Source organism: Microcaecilia unicolor, chromosome 1, assembly GCF_901765095.1.
Source record: "Microcaecilia unicolor chromosome 1, aMicUni1.1, whole genome shotgun sequence".
NCBI classification, from domain to species: Eukaryota; Metazoa; Chordata; class Amphibia; order Gymnophiona; family Siphonopidae; genus Microcaecilia; species Microcaecilia unicolor.
In genome coordinates, this window is record NC_044031.1 from 530,359,077 (window position 1) to 530,376,652 (window position 17,576).

Here is a 17,576-nt window from a genome sequence, read left to right on the forward strand (position 1 = left end):
CTGCTGGTAGGCGAGCATAACCCAAGCGTCTTGACCGGTCTGGAGGGTTGATGAGGAAGCTAGTATTTCTTTAGTCCACCTATAATTATATCACTGCCACTTTTAAAGGCAAAATGGGTTAGGATAGATGTTTCCATATATACATTGTGAAGTGCCTTCTGTTTTAGCACTTTAAGTTCCTCATATTTTGCTGATTTCAGACATTCTGCTTTCATATATATATATAGTTTGTGTAGTTTATAGTAAGATGTGCCAACACCTTTACTTGTAAATTTCACCAGATTTTATTTTTCTTTTATTAAACCTGTACAAAGTATTACCTAAATAGTCGTTTTATTTCTGGTATACATTCATTTATGGGGTAGGAGAGAGAATTTTAAATAAAGCTGGCTTGATTTAACCCAACAACTTGTGGTGGGGTTTTTTTTTTTTTTGCAGTCACTACTGTTCATCTTGTCATTTTGTTCCTCACTTAAATTGCAGTTGTTCCATGTTCACAATTGAGAAAACAAAGTTGTGGCATCATCGATGTTTGGTGGTTCATCTTCAGGCTGCTTTGGATGCTGAAGGAAAAAGTTTACAGGGCAGTTAAATTTCATGCACTTTTGTGTATATAAACAAACCTGAACTTACTGCAGCGATGTTGTAGTTACTAAAATTTAAACAAATGCCAAAAAAAGGTTTTTTTTCCCCTTTCGTTAATGTTTTCATTTGACTTGCACATATATATACATAAAAATATAACAGTAGGAATTAAGCCTCTATCTGAATCCCCATTAGTAAAAATGTTCTCCTTAAGGAAGAGGTAGATTTTCAATCCAAGGTGCTGCAACTGTCAAGTTTTTAGTTTAGGTAAAACCAGTGAACTTCTATTACATACAGAAGTGTAGATGAAGTGACATAGGAAAATGAGGGAGAGAGGTTCTAGAAGCCAAATGTAAGCTCTCAGAAAGCTCAAATCCAGAACCTCCAGGGTAGCATTTTCTGAAGTGCTTATCCGTTCCACGCGCAGGGCCCAAGAGACAGGCAGAGCTCCGGAGTCTCAATGCGTGGCTGAGATGATGGTGCAGGGAGGAGGGTTTTAGATTTGTTAGGAACTGGGCAACATTCTGGGGAAGGGGGAGCCTATTCCGAAAGGATGGGCTCCACCTTAACCAGGGTGGGACCAGGCTGCTGGCATTGGCATTTAAAAAGGAGACAGCAGCTTTTAAACTAGAAACGGTGGGGGGGAGGCCGACAAAGGTATCACCACAACAGGGAAGATAGTTTACCTACGTCAGAGGAGGGCGGGCCCAGGAAGAAAGAAGGGACGTCTGAGAAGGCCTGACTCGCCGATCAGCTGTTCTTGCCCGTGCTGCAGAGGTGAGAGGCGCTGCACGGGCCGGTAAGGCAAAGGGGGGGTCGTTGGAGGGGAGGAGCGGCAGCCACGACCAAAGGGGGGGTGGGGCACAGGACTGGAGCATGGCGGGAGGCGGAGCTAGTGTGGGAGAAGACACAGGAAGGGAGGAGGGCCGGCTCGGGGCTGGGGCTGCTAAAATTTGAGTTTTTTCGTGCGGGGGGGGTGGGGGTGGGAAACGGAGACCTCGGGCGGGGGGGGGGCAAAGACGGCCATACAGGACGCTTCTCGAGCGCCTTTGCCCCCTCCCGATTTTTTTTTTTTTCTTCTTTTGGTGCTGAGGGAGAGGGGAGCAGCAGCGACCTGGGGCGTCAATAAAGGACGCCCCTGACGCGCGTTTTCGCCCCCCTAGTTATTTTTTTAAATACATTTCACTTTTAAACTTGTAACTGACAGACCTCTCGTTAGATTTCCTGCCTATTTCCTGCGTAAAGGCAATCGGAAAAGGTTAGTGTATCTCGTTTCTATGGGGGTTTTACACTAATTGCTCATCTCCATTCCGTTTTCGTTAGCTGCTAGCTTCCACTGTAAAAGCCCTTTGATGCATGCAACGGATCAAAATTTCCTCGTTGGAGGGTCATTAAAGGCTCATTAAGCTTTAGTGCATCTGCCTCTACATTCAAAGCGGTTTACATTATATACAGGTACTTATTTGTACCTGGGACAATGCAGGGTTAAGTGACTTGCCCAGAGTCACAAGGAGCTGCAGTGAGAATTGAACTCAGTTCCCCAGGATCAAAGTCCGCTGCACTAACCACTAGGCTACTCCACGGATAAGGATAATGATAGGAGTGTACTATTGTCCGCCTGACCAGGATGAACAGACGAATTTAGAAATGTTATCAGAAATTAGGGAAGCAAACAAACTGGGCAACACAATAATAATGGGTGATTTCAATTACCCCGATATTGTCTGGGTAAATGTAACATCAGGGCACGCTAGGGAGCTAAAATTTCTTGACGAAATCAAGGACTCCTTTATGGAGCAGCTGGTACAGGAGCCGACGAGAGAAGGGAAAATTCTAGACCTAGTCCTTAGTGGAGCTGGAGCCGCTTGATAAGTGATCATAATATGATATTAGCTTTGAAGTAAGTATACACAGGAAATCTAATACGTTAGCGTTTAACTTTAAAAAAGGGGACTATGATAAAATGAGAAGAACAGTGAAAAAAAAACTTAGAGGAGTGTCTTCGAGGGTCAAAAATTTACATTGGGCATGGATGCTGTTCAAAAACACCATCCTGGAAGCCCAGGCCAAATATATTCCGTGTATTAAAAAAGGAGGGAGGAAGGAAGACCAAACTACAGCCGGCATGGTTAAAAAGTAAGGTGAAGGAAGCTATTAGAGAAAATCCTTCAGAAAATGGAAGAAGGAACCAACTGAAAATAATAACAGCATAAGGAATGTCAAGTCAATGCAAAGCGCTGATAAGTAAGGCAAAGAGGGACTTTGAAAAAAAGATTGTGCTGGAGGCAAAAACAGTAAAAAAAACAAAAAAAAATTTAGGTCCATTTAAAAGCAGGAAGCCGGCAAAAGAATCAGTTAGACCACTGATGACCAAGGTATAAAAGAGGCAATCTGGGAAGACAAAGCTGTAGCGGAGAGATTAAATGAATTCTTTGCTTCAGTCTTCACCGAGGAAGATTTGGGAGAGATGCCGGTGCCAGAAAAGGTATTCAAAGCTGACAAGTCAGAGAAACTGAATGAAATATCTATAGACCTAGAGGATGTAATAGGGCAATTTGACAAATTGAAGAGTAGCAAATTTCCTAGACCGGATGGTATTCATCCCAGAGTACTGATAGAACTGAAAAATTAACTTGCGGAACTGTTGTTAGTAATATGTAATTTATCCTTAAAATAGTGTGTGGTACCAGAAGATTGGAGGGTGGCCAATGTAACGCCGATTTTTAAAAAAGGTTCCAGGGGAGATCTGGGAAATTATAGACCGGTGAGTCTTACGTCGGTGCCGGGCAAAACTTTTGTTAAAATATGGAACCCTGATATTGTTGACTTTTCTTTACCTAGCCAGGATTTGTATTGTCATTTTCTTGTGGCTTGGACTATCAGTAAACTGCTTCTTCAAAAATAAAAAAAGACAAATAGGAGGAAATATTTTTTCACCCAAAGAACAGTTTAGCTCTGGAACTCGCTACTGAAGGATGTGGTAACAGCAGTTAGCGTATCTGGGTTTTGGACAAGTTCCTGGAGGAAGAGTCCATAATCTGTTATTGAGATGGACATGGGGAAAGCCACTGCTTGCCCCGGGATTGGTAGCATGGAATATTGCTACTAATTGGGTTTCTTCCAGGTACTTGTGACCTGGATTGGCCACTGTTTGAAACAGGATACTGGGCTAGATGGTCTGACCCAGTATGGTTATTCTTAGGTTCTTATGTATGCAACAAGGAAGACAGGAGTAGATAGCACTACTTAAAAGTGTATAGGCCAAGCATTTCTGTTCAATTAAAAAAAAAAAAATCACTTTTGCTATTTAACTGATGGTAAGTACTGAAACATGGGAATTAGTTTGCTGCCGCTCCCCCCTCCCCCATTTTTAATCCAAGTGCAAAGTGCATTAGATGGTTACTTTATCCTATGTTCTTTCCAATTAGCTGATTTTCATTCTACATTTTATATACCATTAAAAAAAAAAAAAAAATGATTACCTGGTGTCTCAGCTGAGATTCAGATGCCATTTTTTGTGAGAGGTGTTTGACTTCATTCTGAACTCTTGCAAAGGCTTTATTAACTCTGCTAACATTCTCATCATTTACCAAATTTATCTGTAAAAAAAAAAGCAAGAATAGTTCTGGTATACGATTTGTAGGGAATGCAAATAAATGCAGAGGTAGCCACATCAGTTTTGCCTATCCAGTATGTTAGTTCTGTATTTGACATATGCAAAGATTTATCAAGGTTAACTTATTTGGATACAAAAAAATAAAGCTAATAAAATGTACAATACAAAATATTCTTATATTCTGCAAAAACCACCAAGTTCAATGCAGATTACAGATGTACAAGAAATCCAGCCAATCCCTGGAGAATTACAAAACCGAAAAAACCCATTTCCTATAATTGAGTAATAATTAACAATTTCCTAAATAATAAAAAAAAATGTCCTATATAGGCAGTAGCTGGTAATAGTTGTAACTTGAGCTGGTAAAGAATTCCAAGTATAAGCGCTAAAAATGGAAAGTTTGACGAAAATAATCAACAGGTAACTTTTGGGTTTGAATATCGCAACAATAAAATAATTTCTAGATACCCCTGTCCTTCACAAATTAAATCCAACATATAAAAAGGTGCATTCCAATATAAAAAATCATTGTAACACATGTAAAACTTTTATATAAATATATAAACAAGGCAGAAACAACCCAGGCACTTCCTGGCCTAGTGCCTAAAGGTCTGCCGTGTGCCTGCTGCTACCTGAGCTCAAGAGCTGACAACTACAATGGGAGGCTCGTAACTGAGAAGCACTGTACTTTGCTCCAGTTATGAGAGGCTCCAACAGAGCTCTATGCTGCCGCTGTAGAAAACTATCCCTGAAAAGAACTGCCATAAACAAAGATTGCCCTGCCTGTCCCAAAGAGCTGGAAGGAAAAGAAATCTAAAAGAGGCTAGCAAGAGTAGAAGTGGGGAAGAAGACAAAGGCCCCATGGAGAAATATTTTGTTGTAGCTCCTAAAATCTGTTTGGTGGCCAAGTTTTTAAAAACTTTTTCCATCCCTGTGAGTAACACCAAAAGATGGCACAGAAAGACCACAAGGTTATTTAGTTCAAGGGTCACAAAATTATGAGCTATGAAGATAACTTTTCAAGCCCACCATACTTTTTCTCCTGGGGACCTGATTTAGACAACAGGTCAATACAATCAGATCTTATTAACCCATTAGTGCCCATATGGGAACAGTGGGCACTAATGGGTTAACCATGTTACCCAATAATCTGGTTCAAGGAGAAAAGAAAGGAATGGAATTGCAAGACTGAAAGATACTGAGAACGGCTATGTGAAGAGTAATGAGGATAAAGCGAACGTGTTAAACAATTACTTCTCTTCTGTGTTCACAGAAGAAAATCCTGGAAGAGGACCACAGTAGGTTGCAGAAGAAATATCTGGGAATGGAGTGGATACTGTGTCATTCACAGAGGAAAGCATTTATAAACAGCTTGAGAATCTGAAGGTGGACAAAGCTAAGGGGCTGGATGGGATACATCCTGGCAGGCCCTCTTAATTTATTTAATAGATCTTTAGAGACGGGAAAGGTTCTGCTGGATTGGAGAAGAGTGAATGTGGTCCCTCTTCACAAAAGCGGAGACTGGGAAGAAGTGGTAAACTACAGACCGGTAAGTCTCACATCGGTAGTAGGAAAAATAATGGATTCGCTGTTGAAAGGATAGTTAACTTTCTAGAAGCCAACAGATTACAGGATCCGAGACAACATGGCTTTACCAAAGGAAAATCCTGCCAAACGAATCTCTGACTTGACTGGGTGACCAAAGAACTGGACCAAAGAAGGACATGCGGTAGATGTAATTTACATGCTTTTCTGCAAAGCCTTTGATACTGTCCCTCACTGAATACTTGTGAATAAACTGAGAGGGCTGAACATAAGACCCAAAATTGTAAACTGGACAGGAAATTGGCTGACCAACAGGTGACAAGAGGGTGGTGGTAAACAGAATCCGCTCGGAGGACAGGAAGCTGAGTAGTGGAGTGCCTCAGGGGTTGGTGCCGGGGCTGATACTGTTTAATATGTTTGAGAGATATTGCTGAAGGGTTAGAAGGAAAGGTTTGCCTTTTAGCAGATGACACGAAGATTTCCAATACAGTGCAGAAATGCAAAAGAGATACCAGATAGAAGGGGAGTGACTGGTAAGCTCGACTCAGGAGAGGAACCCTGGGGGGGGGGTGATGTCCGAGGATATGAAAGTGAAGAAACACTGTGACAAGGCGGTGGTCATAGAGACTTACTGAACTAAACATGTATATCCTAGAGGAAAGAAGAAACAGGGGTGATATAATACAGATGTTCGAATATTTGAAAGGTATTAATCTGCAAACAAATCTTTTTCAGAGAAGGGAAGGCGGTAGAACTAGAGGACATGAACTGAGGTTTGGGGGGGGGGGGGGCAGACTCAAGAATACTGTCAGGAAGTATTTTTTCACGGCGAGGGTGGTAGATACTTGGCATGCACTCCCACGGGAGGTGGTGGAGAGGAAAAAGGTAACGGGAATTCAAAACTGTGTGGGATAAACACAAAGGAATCCTGTTTAGAAGGAATGGATCCACAGAAGCTTAGCAGAGGTTGGGTGGCAACACCAGTAATTGAGAAGCAAAGACAATGCTGGGCAGACTTGAAGGTAGTATTAAATAGTAATAAAAACCAACGGGACTAGGATAGCATTTAGAAATAGCAATTAAATTTGAGCGTGGGTGGAGAATGTCACAGAAACCAAAAGAGCTGTGACTGCATAGATTCTAAATAGAATGCTGGATCTAAGGACTGCCAAAACAGTGCTATCCAGAAGAAAGTGAAACACTTGCTAACAATATGGAAAAAATGTTGTGAAGTAAAAAACAACTTGTTGCAACTATCCGAATAACAACTAATAAAGCGTATAAAAAGACCGTCAAAATCTTACCTTAAGTTTAGAAAAACAGTTATCAATGGTCAGTAGATTGTTTCCTGAAGAGTAGCGGTTTAGTCCGCAGACTGTGGAAGGCACCAAAAATAACCACCTATTTAAATGAGTGTGCTAGCTACATAGAAAGCTTACAGAATAGACATACCTTAGGCATATGTAAAAGGAAGTCGTACCAACTCATCAAAATGTACCAATTCTAATGAGCCTTAGGCATATGTAATAGAAAAAAGGAACAAGAAAATAAAATACAGGTGAAAGGGAAAGGTGAACACACCAGCTCATACATACAGTGGTGTGCTGGAGTTGGCTCGCACGAGCTGGTTGTTACATTTTCTGAAAATCTGCGAGCCAGTTGTTGTGCCAGATCAGCTGGGGCAGGAGCATAGGACGGAGGATCGCTCCTGCCCCAAGGCTGGCGCAACCTAGTAAGTGCAGTAAACATGGCAGGGGGGAGCCAACCTCTGGAGGGCACCACAAGCCACGCTTACCAGCAGCTCACAGTTCCAGCCCCTAGTCCCCATCTGCTCGCCCTCAGCTCAGACAGCCCCCTTTTTGTTCTTGCCACCCTGCGTCTCTTTTACCTCAAAGTGGCAACGTGACCGCGTCAGTTAAAGAAGCAAGCTGCCAGCTCGGGCCTTCCCTGTGTCCTGCCCTCCTCTGGTGTAATTTCCTGTTTCCACAAGAGCAGGACACAGTGTGGGAAGGCCTGAGCCAGCAGCCTGCTTCCTTCACTGATGCAGTCATGCTGCTGCTTTGAGGTAAGAGATGCAGGGTGGCAAGAACAAAAAGGGGGCTGTCGTAGGAACTCGAACTAGCAGAAGCAGCTGAGAAAGGGGCTAAGGCTGGAACTTGGGGGCTGAAAAGGGCAGGGGACAGAGGAGAATTGCTGGACATGGATGAGAGGGGAGGGCAGGGCAAAGAGGAGAATTGCTGGACATGGATGGAGAGGAGAGCAGGGGATAGAAAATTACTGGACACGAATGGCGAGGAGAGCAGGGGATGGAGAAGAATTCCTGGACATGGATGAATGGAGGGGAGGGCAAGGGAGAAAGGAGAATTGCTGGACATGGATGGAGAAGAGAGCAGAAGATAGAGAATTGCTGGACACGGATGGAGTGGAGAGCAGGAGATGGAGAATTCCTGGACACGGATGGATGGAGGGGAGGGCAAGGGAGAGAAGTGAACTGCTGGACACGGATGGATGGAAGGAGGGCAGAGAGAATTGCTGGACATGGATGGACAGATGAGCAGGGGAGAGAATTGCTGGACATAGATGGAGGGGAGGGCAGGGGCGAGAGAATTGCTGGACAATGATGGAGGGGAGGGCGGGGAGAAAAGAGAATTGCTGGACATGGATGGAAAGGACAGCAGGAGAGAGAGCAAAACTGCTGGACACTGATGGTGGAAGGGGCAGGGGAGAGAGGAGAATTGCTGGACATGGATGGAGGGGAGGACAGGGAGAGAGGAGAATTGCTGGACATTGATGGTTGGCGGGGAGAAAAGAGAATTGCTGGACATGGATGGATGGAGGAGAGGGGAGAAAGAACTGCTGAACATGGATGGAAAGAACAGCAGGGGAGAGAGGAAAACTGCTGGACATGGATGGATGGAAGGGGCAGGGAAGAGAGGAGAATTGATGGACATGGAGGGCAGGGAGAGAGAATTATTGCTGGACATGGAGGGGAGGAAGGAGATGCACATGGATAAGTACATAAGTATTGCCATACTGGGAAAGACCAAAGGTCCATCAAGCCCAGCATCCTGTTTCCAACAGTGGCCAATCCAGGTCACAAATACCTGGCAAGATCTCCAAAAAGTACAAAACATTTTATACTGCTTATCCCAGAAATAGTGGATTTTCCCCAAGTCCATTTAATAATGGTTATGGACTTTTCCCTTAGGAAGCCGTCCAAACCTTTTTTAAACTCTGCTAACTGCCTTTACCACATTCTCTGGCAACGAATTCCAGAGTTTAATTACACGTTGAGTGAAGAAAAATTTTCTCCGATTCGTTTTAAATTTACTACATTGTAGCTTCATCCTAGTATTTTTGGAAAGCGTAAACAGACGCTTCACATCTACCCGTTCAACTTCACTCATTATTTTATAGACCTCTATCATATCTCCCCTCAGCCGCCTTTTCTACAAGCTGAAGAGCCCTAGCCGCTTTAGCCTTTCCTCATAGGGAAGTCATCCCATCCCCTTTATCATTTTCGTCACCCTTCTCTGCACCTGGAGGGGAGAAAGGAGATATGCTGGACATGGATGAGAGGGAAGAGAGAGGAAGGAGATGCACATGAATTGAGAGAGGAGAAATGCTGGACGTGGACGGAGGGAAGGGAGAAGGAGATGCACATGGAGGGGACGTGAAAAATGTTGGACATGGATGCAAGGGATGGGAGAGAGGAGAAATGCTAGCCATGGATAGAGGGAAGAGTAAAGAAGATGCACATGGATGGAGATGAGGGAAAGGGAAGAGGAGAAAAACTGCACATGGATAGAGAAAATAGGAAAAAGCTGGATCCACGCTATACCTCATCCAGTCAAGTCTGCGGAGGACCCAGCTTTTATTTATGGATGTAAGGCAAGAAATGAAGAAGAAAGGAAGAAAGTAAAGAATATTGCTGAAGGGCTGTCTAGTAAGGTTTGCCTCTTTGCGGATGATACATAATCTGCAATAGGGTGGACACCCTGATGGTGAGGATAACATGAGGAAGGACTTAGTGAAGGTAGAGAAATGGTCTGAAATTTGGCAGCTTAGACTTTAATACTATAAAATGCAGGGTTATGTATTTGGGCTGCAAAATCCTGAGGGAATGGTACAGTTTAGAGGGCGAAGAACTATTGTGCATGAAAGAGGTGTGATCGTGATGATCTTAAGGTGCCCAAACAGGTAGAAAAGGTGATGGCGAAAGCTAGAAAGATTTTTGGGTGCATAGGGAGAGGAATGGCAAGTAGGAAAAAAGTGGTGATGATGTCCCTGTATAAGACCCTGGTGAGACCACATTAGAATACTCTGTACAATTCTGGAGCCCGTACCTTTAAAAAGATATAAACAGGATGGAGTTGGTCCAGAGGGTGGCTACTAAAATAGTAAGTGGCCTTCGTCATAAAGCGTATAGGGATAGACTTAAAGATCTCAATATGTATACTTTGGAAGAAAGGTGGGAGAGGGGAGATATGATTGAGACATTTAAATACCTATGTGTGATGAATGCACAACAAGCGAGTTTTTCAACTGAAAAGAAGCTCTAGAATGAGAGGGCATAGGATGAGGGAATAGCCTCAGAAGTAACCCGAGGAAATACTTCTTCACAGAAAGGGTGGTGAATTCATGGAACAGCATCCTGGTGGAAGTGGTGGAGATGAAGTGTCTGAATTCAAGAGAATTTGGGACAGGTTCATCGGATCTCAAAGGGAGTGATAGGGAAAGTAGACTGGATAGGCCATATGGAGGCGTATTTTCAAAGCACTTACTTACAAAGTTACGTGATAACCTATGGAATTTTGTAAGTCTAAGTGCTTAGAAAATGAACTCCTTGGTCTTTATCTGCCTACATTTTTCTAATGTTTTATGTTTACTCTAAACTCCTTCAAACTGGCCCTCATTCCGGTTTTATAATACCCCCCTCTATTTTCTGCATAGGCTTGTTGGCTTCTGGAACAAGTATTCTATTTTCTTCCAGCACCAAACAATTCTTCAGGTTTGAAATGTACATTCCCCTGATTCCTTCAATGCTGTTTCAGTCTCATGAGAAAGTTACTCAGTTTGGGAAGCACGTGGTTCAAACTTATCCCCCCACCCCCTGTTAACTAGGACGTGCAGCAATGCAGACACAGCCCATTCAAAGTAAATGGGCTGTGTCAGAACTAGCACACCGGCAGCCACGAGTGCGGCTTTGTAAACATGGGGGTTAGAGAGCTATATGAGACAGGTGGGAAAAAAAAGAACAACTTGTATATGCAGTGCCAGCAACAAGGGTCAACTGTCCCTCCACCTCCTCTTCTGGAAGCTTTCCTAAATTTCACTCGTGTTCAAATATAAACAGAGATGACCGTGAAACTGCCATTAAAAGAAACCAGGCAGCTGCAAAATGCAACACGTGAATTCCATACAACTGGGAGCTGTTAACTCCAATCCTCAGGACCTCTTATTTGGGTTTAGTCTAGAAAGTGATCAACATATTTATAACAAATAAAAGAGACAATACAGTGCTGAAGAAACTATTCTGGAACTAACCTTCTTAAGGTTTGTCAAAACTGGCTTGGCTTTATTTTTGGGTTTTGGCTTCTTGCTAGCGACATGGAATACGTTTTTCTGCTTCTGCCCTTTTGACTTGTTTTTAGCCATTGCCTATTTAATACAAGTAAAGAAAAGTTAAGATTTCCAGAAATAATCATATACTTGTTCAAATCAGACTTATAAATAACAGTGAAGAAAATACTGACACTAATCATCTGATCACTATACCGCCTCTGAGCGACACTCTGGCTTACACTCACTTGTGAGGTTTAACCTCTTCACGCCATCACTGCAATGGGGTGAAGCTTACCCAATAATTCTCACACAACTAGTTGTTAATTCAGCAACTTCTCTTTATTTTTTCTTTACTTCAAATGACAGTCAATAACATAGCAGAAGCAGTGCACAAATAGCTTACTAAAACATAAGAAAAAGATTAGAAATGGGAAGAGCTAGCAGTCACCTGGAATCCCAAGTGCCCACCAGACTCTCCCCCCAGGGGCCAAGGTATTCTCTCATTTTATAGGTTTTTCACCCAGCTATCACTTCCCTCTTATCTGCCTATCTGTTCTTTCCACCTATCATCTCTCACCTAGTCTTCATCCCTCCCGTGTTCCAGAATAATCTTTCCCGCTTTTTATCCTGTCCAGCTATAATTTGTTGCTCTAAAATCCTAACATTCCAGAGTCAGTTAGCTCCTGGTACCTTCCCTTATCTCCTTAAAACACAAGCTAAGGATGCTGTAGCAATATTGAGCTGATGTTAAAGCACATATCTCCATGCAGGCTTCTTTTATGGCAATTCATATGTCTGAAGAGCTTATAATATCACTATTTTTGCCATGGTCAAAGTGCACTGAACTCCCATACATTCTCATCAGCACTGCCACACAGTTCATACACACTTGGTGTAAATGCTTTTAAACTATGTGACAGGTCTAGGCAGTCCCTCTATGCAGTTATTCTTTTTAGTTATTTGTCTAGGCCATTGGCCTGCTCTGGCCTACCTTCCTGACAGTAACATCACCTAGAAGAAAATTTTCCCAAGTGACAGTGGTTCAGTTTGCTTGATGCTTGCCACCTTTCTCCCTATGTTATTCCTTTTACTTATTTGTAAGGTCCTTAGTCAACTGTAGTAAGGGATACAAAACCTGACCCATCCCATAGCATTCCTCACAGAGCTTCCTTGAAACTAAGGGCCAGATGATCATCAGTGGAAGAAGTCCTCTCTCTTCCTCCTACATAGATCTTGCCTTTTTCAGAGGAAAACAGCAGCAGTGCGGTGCCATATTTGAACCATGCCAAGCTGCTTTACAGTGTCTCATGCAGTTCAAAGTGTCAGGATGAATAAATGAAACGGTTGGGGGGTGGGGGGGGGATGTGAGGTGTGAAAGTGTAAGAGAACTGGAGATGCTGTAGGGAAGTGCTATTCACTCTGTGCTCAAGGACCACCAATAGGTCAGGATATCCCTAATAAATATGCAAGAGAGATCTCAATACTCTAGAAGACATGCAAATCTCTCTCATGCATATTCATTAGACATATCCTAAAACTCTGACTCATTCGTAGCCCTTAAGGATTAGGAGTAAAGATCAAGGAAGTGTTAATGCCCCTGTACATGTCATCCGTGAAGCTCCACTTTGAGTTTTGGAGGCAGTATCTTACTAAGGACATAAAATGACTAGAGGCAGCTCAGGGAAAGGTGACAAAAATGGTATGGGCATGAAAAAACCTGACGATCTAAATATGTATACCCTAGAGGAAAGGAGGGATACGAGAGATATGATGCAGATGTTTAAATACTCAAAAGGTATTAATATACAAATTTTTCCAGAGACAGCAAGGAGGTAAAACTAGAGGACATAAATACTGTGGTTGCAGGATGGAAGACCTAGGAGTAATATCAGGAAATTCTTTTTCATGGAGAGGGTGGTGGATGGCTGAAATAGCTTCCCCGATGGTAGTGAAACAAAAAAGCGAAGATACTTACCTGTAGCAAGTATTCTCTGAGGACAGTAGGCTTCATATTCTCACAAGTGGGCAACACCAATCCACGTCGCCCGGTCCGGCATTTTGCCAAAGCTAAAAATAGAGCTTTGGCCTTCCCACCCATCGAGCGAATAGGGTCTTCTCAGTTTAATACTAAAGCAAAAAATAAAGTAAAAATAACCAAAGAGACAACTAAAAGGGGAGGTGGGCGGGACTGTGAGAACATAAAGCCTGCTATCCTCAGAGAATACCTGCTACAGGTAAATATCTCTGCTTTCTCCGAGGACAAGCAGGCTTCTATCTTCTCACAAGCAAGGAATCCCTAGCATCCCTATTCGTATGCTTCTTGATTTTGTCAGCGACCTTCTGAACCTTCTCTCCAAAAAGGTTATCCCCCGGCAAGGGGCATCTGCCAACCACTGCTGAACACAATGTTCCAAGTCAGAAACACGCAGCCATGAGAGAGTCTGCGCATTGCTATACCTTGAGCAGAAATCCTAGATACCATATCAAAAGTGTCGTAAGTGCCCCTGGCCAAGAATTTTCGACATGCCTTCTGCTGCTTGACCAACTGGTGAAAAGGCTCGGCCTGCTCCAGAGGGAGTGTACCCACCAAGTCCAACAGCTGTCGCAACAAGTTTCACTTGTAGATGCTCGTGAAGAGATGGTCGGATTGTATACGGAAGATGAGCATTGAAGCCTGGTACATCTTCGTCCCAAAAAATCCAGGGTTCTAGCTTCTCTGCCTGGGGGCGCCAAGGCATAGTCCTTAGTACTCCTGGCTCTCGAGAGCGGACGCCAGCACCATGGAATTGTGAGATAACTGAGGCCTGACAAAACCAGGTTCACTGTGGATCCGATACTGGGTGTCAATCTTCTTGAGCATGACAGGGACCAACAGAGGGGTAGTCACAACCTCCTTAGGAGGTTGTGTAGTCCAGGATCTTGAGCATCTTAGCCCTGGGCTCATCCTCCACGTCACCTCAAGGTCGGGTCCAACAATGGAAGATGACGGGGGACCTGCACAGCAGGAGGCCTCGAGACAGGTGGAGACCCACTCAACACCTCACTGCTCCCACTAAGGGTCCTGAAGCAGCCAAGCTTACCAACGTTCCAGATACCAGTGTGATGCTCGTCAATGCTGATGGCGAGGAACCGGACTTGACTCCAAAAATTCTCTCTCGTTGAGTCTCTCAGGAAACATGGGTCCTGTTCTTCATGCGAAGAGAACACAGCAGGGCTATGGTCAGGCCCAGGACACTGTAGACACCAAGAATGGGAGGACTTTTCCCAAGATAGTCCGAGTGCACTGAGTACAGTACTTGGAGCCACTGGAAGACTTCGTGCACATGGACAGGAAAACCTCGTTGGCTAAATTAAAATGACTCGATGGTGCCTAAAAAAGGGGCAAGGCACTGAAAAACAAAAGGGAAAATCCCGACAAGTCAGGGCCTAAATATGGGCCGATGACAATGGAAAAAAGAAGAAAACCCGGGCAAAATGAAACTAAGGAAAATAAAGGATTGGTTTAAAAAGACCCAAAAAAAGAAGCCACAAGAAAAAGGAGAAAAATAATCTGAAAGGTATTTAAAAGCTCTAAAGAACTGGTCAAGTGAGGAGAGGACAAAAAAAGTGCACCTTCTCCTCATGTGGATAAAAGAGAACTTAGGAGACCACGTTCATGCGACAGGCGGGAAGATGCTCACGCTCCACAAAGCTCTATTTTTAGCTTTGGCAAAATGCTGGACCGGGTGCTGTGGATCGTCACCCACTTGAGAGACGATAGAAGCTTGCTTGTCCTCGGAGAGTAGCAAAATTCAAAAATGTGTGGGATAGGCTGGAGTGGTGCTTAAAGATAGCTACTCCAAATTTGGGTAGTAAGGCCAGTACTAGCTAGACTTCTAGGTTTTATGTCCCAAAAATGGCAAAGACAAGTCAGGATGAACTGGGGTGGGATTTGATGGCAACTCCAGTAATTGAGAATCAATGCCAGTGCTGGGCAGACTACATTTTGTTCCAAAAAATGACAAAAGAAAAGGTCAGGATAAGCTGGAGAGGTGTTTGATGGCAACTCCAGTAGTTGAAAAGTAAGGCCAATACCAGGCAGACTTCTACAGTCTGAGTCCTGAATAAGGCAAGACAAATCAGGATAGGCTGGAATTGGTTTTGACAGGTATATCACATTTACATCATCTGGTATGAGTTCTATGCATCCCTATTGGCATGGTGGTATGATATGGTGGAATCATTTAGAACTGCCTAGATGTGATAAGCATGGTAAATTGCCCTAATTATGATGATGTTCAATCATGAAGGAATGTATCCTGCACAGAGTAGCAATGTGTCTGTGGCCACCTTTTTGGACAGACTGGATGGACCATGCAGATTTTTATCTGTTGTAATTTACTGTTACTGTCTGGCATGTGAGAGATGCAACGTCACTTGGGGAAATCCAAGATGCTGTGGAGTGTCAGTCATTCCTTCACCCATCTTCCTTCCTCAATCCAGGATCCCAATTCTACTGTCTACCCCTAGATTCACCTTATCCTTCCCTCTTGCTGCACCCTCTCTCACCCCACTTTTCATCTCCTATCCCTCTGCACTTCTTGTCTGTAATCCCTTTTCCTTCCTCTCCCTATCCCGATTGTTTCCCCATGCCTACCTTCCCAGCACAGACTTTAAGATCCCTGCCCCCCCCCCCAAAAGCACCAAATTACACACATATGTTAGTAAATGACATTTTATGAAAGTAAAATGGTGTGACTAATATCCGAATAAGTACATAAGTACATAAGTAGTGCCATACTGGGAAAGACCAAAGGTCCATCTAGCCCAGCATCCTGTCACCGACAGTGGCCAATCCAGGTCAAGGGCACCTGGCATGCTCCCCAAACGTAAAAACATTCCAGACAAGTTATACCTAAAAATGCGGAATTTTTCCAAGTCCATTTAATAGCGGTCTATGGACTTGTCCTTTAGGAATCTATCTAACCCCTTTTTAAACTCCGTCAAGCTAACCGCCCGTACCACGTTCTCCGGAAACGAATTCCAGAGTCTAATTACACGTTGGGTGAAGAAAAATTTTCTCCGATTCGTTTTAAATTTACCACACTGTAGCTTCAACTCATGCCCTCTAGTCCTAGTATTTTTGGATAGCGTGAACAGTCGCTTCACATCTACCCGATCCATTCCACTCATTATTTTATACACTTCTATCATATCTCCCCTCAGCCGTCTCTTCTCCAAGCAACAGGAGTTGGAGTAGGAGAATCTACATATTAGTTATACATACTTTATTCCTGCAACACATTTTCCTTTGCTTACTGTCTTTTACCAACTTTTTGCCATTTGTCCTTCCTTCTCCCTTTTCTTTACCATCCTCTTCCACCCCAAAATTTTTCTCCCAGTTTAACCTACCCTCAGCCCTGGCTCCTTCACCCTACTAACCTGCAGCCAGCTCTAGTAGAATTTTAACTTACAAAAGTAACTTAAAATAAAATATGGAGCAATAATAGTACTGCCAGATGCCTAAAGTGTTACACAATGGCAGTATTCAGGTATAATAAGTAGTCCCTTCCTCAAAGAGCTTACAATTTAAATGGTATCTGAGGTAATGGCTTAGTTTTCAGCACTGCCTTCATCTAATTCGGATCCTGCGCCACAGATGAAGGGGAGTGATTTTTCTTTTAACATCCACGTACTATTTTTCTTATAAAATCCCCAGATTTGCACAGATAGTACAGACTCATTATGCCTTTACGAACTAGAACCATTACTATAGAATATGATACGGAGCTTTTAAGTCGCAAAGACACCAAGTCACAGGCGACCCTCACAGGCCCAGCACCCCTCCGACCAAGGACCCCCCTCCCTTCCCCATGGTCTGCTAACTCTTCCCCTCTCCTCGGTCTAGCACGACTCCCCCTCTCCGCGATCCGGCACCTCTCCCTCAAATACCCCCAACCCATGGAACTCATACCAGATATTGCCCACCAACAATCCTGCAGCTTTCCTTCTCCTCTCCGGTGCCCTGTTCTATACGAAACAACTTCCCAATCCCTCCCTCCCTCTCCCTTCCTCTGAGCGTGTGCGTTCCGCCGCATTGCCGGAAACAGGAAGTTCGGTCACAGTAAGCAGACTCAGCAGAGAGGAGGGCTGAGAACGGGACCAACCGCCTTTGATGAACAGAAGATAGGATGACGTCAAACGTTGAAGCCAATCAGGTTAATTATCGCCCTTTCCCTCTCTGCGTAGCCGTCATCCCCATTCACTCAAAACAAAGCAATCAGGT

At 43.6% G+C, this 17,576-nt stretch overlaps 1 protein-coding gene across 1 annotated transcript; it reads right to left on the bottom strand.

Moving 5' to 3' along the window:
• Positions 1-260: 260 nt before the first annotated feature.
• Positions 261-17,368, bottom strand: RBIS (ribosomal biogenesis factor). Its single transcript, XM_030216113.1, has 4 exons — positions 17,265-17,368; positions 11,294-11,407; positions 4,068-4,184; positions 261-563 (listed from the first exon to the last, which is right to left on the bottom strand). Exons 2-4 carry the CDS (start codon positions 11,402-11,404, stop codon positions 495-497), a joined length of 297 nt encoding a protein of 98 aa, XP_030071973.1. The 5' UTR covers positions 11,405-11,407; positions 17,265-17,368; the 3' UTR covers positions 261-494.
• Positions 17,369-17,576: the final 208 nt, after the last annotated feature.

Bases quoted from the DNA above. Each gene is read 5' to 3' on its own strand.
- RBIS (XM_030216113.1), bottom strand. From the start codon at position 11,404: ATGGCTAAAAACAAGTCAAAAGGGCAGAAGCAGAAAAACGTATTCCAT. The intron at 4,185-11,293 runs GTTAGTTCCAGA...TTTTTTTTACAG, and splicing joins TTTTGACAAACCTTAAGAAG to ATAAATTTGGTAAATGATGA. The intron at 564-4,067 runs GTAATCATTTTT...TTTTTCCTTCAG, and splicing joins AATCTCAGCTGAGACACCAG to CATCCAAAGCAGCCTGAAGA.